The 6,407-nt window shown below is 32.4% G+C and overlaps 1 protein-coding gene across 1 annotated transcript; it reads right to left on the reverse strand.

The window, feature by feature from the left end:
* Positions 1-1,563: 1,563 nt before the first annotated feature.
* LOC131859017 (uncharacterized) lies at positions 1,564-1,974 on the reverse strand. Its single transcript, XM_059212529.1, has one exon. It carries the CDS (start codon positions 1,972-1,974, stop codon positions 1,564-1,566), a length of 411 nt encoding a protein of 136 aa, XP_059068512.1.
* Positions 1,975-6,407: the final 4,433 nt, after the last annotated feature.

Genomic DNA, 6,407 nt, shown 5'->3' on the forward strand with positions numbered 1-6,407 from the left:
CCAATTATAGTTTGATTGAGTGCATTTAGATTATAAGTTTGAGTTTCCATTAGAGATCAAATTAGTTGATTTCCATGCACTTGAGATAAAAATAGGTGATTCCATGCACTTCTCATTAATTTGCTCAAGATTTTTATTTAGAAAAAGCCTTTTCAATGTAACTGAACCTCTTTCCTCAAGAAAATCTTTACGATTTATTTTTAGAGAAAATGATTAATTCAAATTAATTGCTTTTCTGATTTCTCAAGTTATCTCAATTTTAGAAAAAGAAACATCTTAAGTTTGATTTCTTCTCTCAATTTAATTATTTTCTTTTGTTTTCAATTTAACTCTCTTTTGTAGATTAATTCCTCTTTCTGTGTTTAATCTCTTTTTGTAAATTAATTCCTTTTTTTATGATTAATCTCTTTTTGTAAATTAATTCATTTTTTTGTGATTAAATGACAAATTTATTTATTAATTAAATATGCTAGGATATTTAATTAAATAAATAGGATAATTGATCAAAATGATTTAATTAATTAAATAAATATTTAATTAATATAGAGTGATTTATTTGCCATGTAACATTAATGATTGAAGATTTATTAATTAGGTGCTCAAGGTTGATTTAATTGCCTTTGGTTAGGACCTTGGTGATGTTGTCGAGATTAGGGGCCCATGGTTTAGGTGACCATTTTTAGGGTATTACAGTATGCACCAGCTTCAATGGTGTTCTTACCCTGAACTAGAGTTGCCTTTTTGAAAAGGTAGCCTATGTTTCTTACCCAAAATGCAAGCCTCACACTTGCTACTAGGCTCTTCTATCCTTGGTAAACCGTCTACCATTCTTTTCTTGGACAATAAAATCATACCAGCATAGCCTAAGTGCCCATACCTAAGATGCCACAACTTAAAGGGGTCTTGAATGCTTCTCTTAAGAGCTACGTACTGTTACACTGTTGTACATGCCTTCTTGGGAGGGGCAACGATGGATTGAGAAGAGAAACACACCTCTATTCTTAAGGGAAACATTCGGTTCTTTGTCATTGGAACTCCTGTAACAACTTTCTTACTCCCATCTTTGTCAAAAATGACACACTAACCCTTCTCCATCAACAACTTGTATCCATTTTGGATAAGCTATCCAACACTTATGAGCTTATCTTTAATGCCTGGAGAAAAATAAACATTCTCAATCTCCTTCTTCTCACCTTTCTTGGTGCAGATCATAATAGACCCTTTGCCCACAACTGGAACTATTCCATTGTTCCCCATCTTGATCTTAATTTTGATATTTTTGTTAATAAAAGAGAACAAACTCTCATTACCACTCATGTGGTTACTACAACTATTGTCCAAATACCACACCTCAGGGATACCTTCTTCACCAATGTTGCACATGATGAAGGTTGTGGACTGATTATTTTCACCCACATTCACATCAACCACATTAAAATTTTGCTTTGACTGATTACCTTGCTTTTTCCAGCAATCTCTTACATAATTCCCAAACTTATGACAATTAAAGCATTCTACATTGCTCTTGTCATACCTTTGATTTGAACGGTTGTTCTTCTTGCCTTATTTGGAGTTATTTTGAGACTTGCTCATGCCCTCTTGGCTGTAAGCTCGTCCAGAGCTATCTTCTTTGCCATGGTCTCTACCTCTTGAACTTTTTCCATTGTTTCTTCCTCTCCCCCTGCCTCTTGCATTGGATTGAGCTTTGAAATCTTTCTCTTGGGAAGAAGTAACAGATCTATTTAGGCGTTTCTCATGGGTTTGAAGAGAACCCATCAACTCATCAACTGTCAATAATGATAAATCCTTTTCCTCTTCAATGGAAATCACTATTGCATCAAACTTTGATGGTAAAATTTGAAGGATTTTCTCAATAATCCTCTGCTCCTCCATGATTTCTCCATTTGACCTCAACTGGTTCAATAAACTAGATACTCTTGTATGAAATTCTGAAGTAGACTCATTGTCCTTCATTTCAAGAGTCTCAAAATCTCTTCTAAGCATTTGGAGCTTCACCAAACAAACTTTCTCAGTCCCCTTATAGTTAGTTTGGAAGATTTCCCATGCTTCCTTAGCATAGTTAGCTACTTCTATTCTTGGAAATATTGCCTCTATCAAGACTACTTCAATCAAACTCAATGCCTTAGCATCTTTTCTCGTTGTCTCTTTCAATTGGTTCTTTTGATCGTTTGTGAGGGCAACAAACTAAGTTGGGTCAGTTGTATCCACAAAACCTTAAACCACAAGCTCCCACAAATCATTTTCCACTAAGATGGTCTTCATCTTATTTTCCCAAACATCATGGTTTTTTCCATTAAAGGATGGTGGTTTCTACCAAATTTTTCCTTCACCTCCAACCATGTCTCCTACACACAAAACTCAAACACCCAGAAAATACAAATGCCCAAACATGAAGATTTAGGGCTCTATAGCTCTATAGCTCTGATACCATGTAGAGGTTATGGAATCCTCAAGCTAGGCAGACCCAAAAAAATACACAAAGACTATTGTCTCAATTCCCAAAAAGATGGGAACAAACCCACAAAAAATAAACTCAAAACACACACAAGCTACTGATGTTAACCAAATTCTCTGCAGTCACTCTGAAGCTATACTTCTTTCTGCTGGAGAACTAACTACACACCTCTTTTGTGCTTCTAGCTGACTGACTGGAGAATATTCTCTCATTTTGTCTTGTGGTTGTCCACTCAAAAATTTCCCCCCAAATTCTAAATTTAAAATTTCAACTTGTTAGAACATAATGTTATTAGGGATCACATCCTTATAATATTTATATATAATGTTCTAATATAAGGTTATAAAATATTATATATTATATGCTTTAGAAGCATATCCCATTTGAAATAATTATAATCTAATAACTATTAGACTATTAATTATTAATGAGTGGGGGCTATTGAAAAGGCGTGACTAGTGAAGCCACCCTTCCTCCTATATTTAAGGAGGTCCTTTCTTATTTGGGAGGTGTGAGAATTTGGAGCTTTATGGTGAGTTGTATCACTATGCAAATGAGGTATTTTTGGCCATGTGGAAGTATTGGAGGAGTATCCCCAGGATCAAGTCTATTTTATGATAGACTATATTTGTAAGTGTTTTAATAAAATGATGCTTTATGGGGGTTTTTACTCGAAAGGGTTTTCCCATGTATATCTTGTGTAATGTGTACATTTATGCATGTATGATTCTCATTCCATTTATTTTATGATCTTTTTTATAATGATTAGTATCCTAAGATCCTAATTTCTAACATGGTATCAGAGCAGGTTAGGCTAGTACTAATCATTTTTACAGGTTATACTAGAAGACATATAAAACTTGATGGAAAAATTATTTATGCTAAATCAACACACGTGCAAGGCCATTTGGGCTATATATTTAGTGTGCCTTCTCTATTGATTTAAAAGCAATTTATCAAGGTCTAGTAAGGAAATTCTAACTATTCCTTTTTATAAGTGTGATATTTTCAATAATATTTCATTTGTTTTAGCATTGGATTGTGAGGGTCAAATATTTGATTATTAAGTGAAGTATAACATATATATTTTTAATAACATCAAAATTCATAATCTTATTAACTCAAAATTAATCCATTATAAGAGAAGTACATAGTCACAAAACCCTTTTTAGTGCCAATTGTATAGAAAGTTATGCTTTAGTTACTAGATCAAGTCCTTTAGAAAGTTGGATGTTGTTTCTCTTTAGAGAGATATGTGAGAATAGCAATTATAAAAAAGATAGCTTGATATAAGGCTTAGAAACTTGAGGTGTTTAACCTTAAAATTGAATTCATGAAGTCTTTTATTAAATTTGATGTCTTTATAAAAGTTAAAAACTTGTTTTTCAACTTATAAAAAAAAATAAAAATTCATAGCTCTTGAACATGACATTTCAATAAAACACCATTTTACTTGTAATTTGATCATAATTGATAAAAGATAATGACATTTTCTTTTATGAAATAATATGAAAAATACATTACAACATTCAATCAACATTTTAATTTATCCATATATTTAAGTTTGTTAAGTATAAACTTAATCAAACCATTATTTAAATAGGAATTGTTAAATGAAATCTTCAAAGAAATTGAACCACTTATTGAAGCCTTCATCTATGTCAAATTTCTTATCTTCATGTAATTCTTCATACAAGTTTGTGTCCTTATATTTACTCAAGGAAATAACAGTTAACCTTATAAAAGTAAAAAAGGGCTTTCTTTGCAACCGATTGAAGGTAAATGAGTTGCAACCTTTACTAATTCATTTTCCCCAAGTGGCTATCTTCCCAACTGACATCTCCTTTCTCACACTCCCTATATAGGGAAATCAAATTCATTTATTTTGTACCTATCATATATCATCGCAGTCCATGAGATATAATCTATTTGAGGAGTTCTTTCAAACAGTTTGCTTACCTTCTGCATGACGTTGAAAAATGTGGATTTAGCATTTGCACTTCAAACCTCTCAATTATATCACCAATTCTGTGGAAGGGATCGTTGAGAAAAAGAAACTTTGAAAGCAATTCCACTATTCTGCCATGCAAATGTAATGGCCAATAATATCGCTGGAAGACGAGATAACATTCACCCTTTGCATCTAGAATATGAAGCAATGATAGAAAATGCCCATGTAGGTCCACGATACTCTTTAGATATTCATGCCAATAGTATACAATGCTTGCAAAGATGTCAATACAACAAGGAAATACACGCTAAGGTGAAAGAAGCTCGATCAAACCTCTATTTATATCAGCCGACTTCCACTAATTAATGCTTGCCTCTGTTAAAGTCTTCTATCCAAGAAACACCCCAACCATCCTCTCTATGTCCTCCTTCACACTACCATTTTACTGGTCTATTATTGTTTATGGTGAATTATTATCCTTTATAGTTTTATGATAATCCTAGAAGCACCAAGTAACACACACATATACTGGGTAGGAAAATTCATTTATTTGTCAATCTGCATTGATTTGCACTTTTTTGATAGTACAATATGTAGTGTTAAAAAGGGTTATTGCATAGATATTCTTATCCATGCACACATATTTCAAATTTTGTGCTCATCCACGCTTAGTCTCTCAAGAATCTTACGAGCCACCAATAACTAATATTAAAAAGTTCTACATTTTGGGTGCTAATAACCTTTATTAAGTCTTTGTTCATCTTGTTTCAAGACAAACACATTGCTTTCAGATCGGATGGTAACACTGTCTATATAAAAAAATCAGAGTTATAGAAAAATTGTTGCCTATGGAACTACAAACAAAGTCGAAAATCATTCAATGAGTTATGCCTCGACCATGTCGTAATCAAGAACAATTCATGTTAAGATGGCTGGGTATGTCTCATTTTGAATCCTTCCCCAATCATATGCCTCTCTAACGTGATCATATTCCTATTTTAATATTTTGAATACATCACAATGTTGAAGCAATAGAAATGATTCCTAAGACTAAGGAGCTAAAGACGACCAACCCATCCATAAACAACAAAACTTTTGATCATTACCTTCCTAAAATATTAGATAAGATCAATTTATTGGTTGAGTAATATCTAGTTTAAAATGTGTATTAGACCTTTGCCTGGCAAGGGATCATTTTTCTATAATAGTTTTTTGGAGAAGAACGAGGACACGGGTGACAATAATGACCACAGTGGCCATGTGGCAATGGATACAATGGATGAGTAATATATTGAGATCATTCTTTCACTCTCACCACATCAAAATAATTTCTCATCTTTGATAGCTGGTCATGTACCTCCTTAATGAGAAGTGACAATATTTTTCATTTTAGAATTTAATAATTTTTTTATACTTTTTAACTTCATGTTCAAAAAAAATTTGGTCTACACTCCTAATCATGATATATGAACATCTGAGGTTACTTGGTAATTTAAATTGGAGCATGATCTTAGATAGCACCTACAAGAGAATGTTTATAATATGAATTATATAAACATAGTTGGTAATAAACTTAAGTTCCAACTTCATGCTATTAAATATAATTGTAATTATTTTCAAGGAACTAGTATTCTTGTGTGTGCAAGCCTTAAGAAGCATCTATTTCTATATAGTAAATATAAAATTCTTGCACTATGTGGGTAAAACGACACTTTAATCATATTGATTTTGCCCCATGAATCTAGAGAAAAATGTACTATTGATTACTATCACATACCTAATAAGGCAAGGCTTATGGTCAATATATGGGAAATAAGAAGAGGCCCAATTGCATGAGAAAGTCTCTTAATCTTACACCTTAAAAATCCATGAAATATTCTTCAAAAGGAAAAAGTTAAAGACTTAAGATTGCCCCCATTTTACTATTGGAGTGTGAAAGTTTCTCAAAATTTGTAACCACATTAAATAAAAACATAACAT

This window comes from Cryptomeria japonica, chromosome 10, assembly GCF_030272615.1.
Source record: "Cryptomeria japonica chromosome 10, Sugi_1.0, whole genome shotgun sequence".
NCBI classification, from domain to species: Eukaryota; Viridiplantae; Streptophyta; class Pinopsida; order Cupressales; family Cupressaceae; genus Cryptomeria; species Cryptomeria japonica.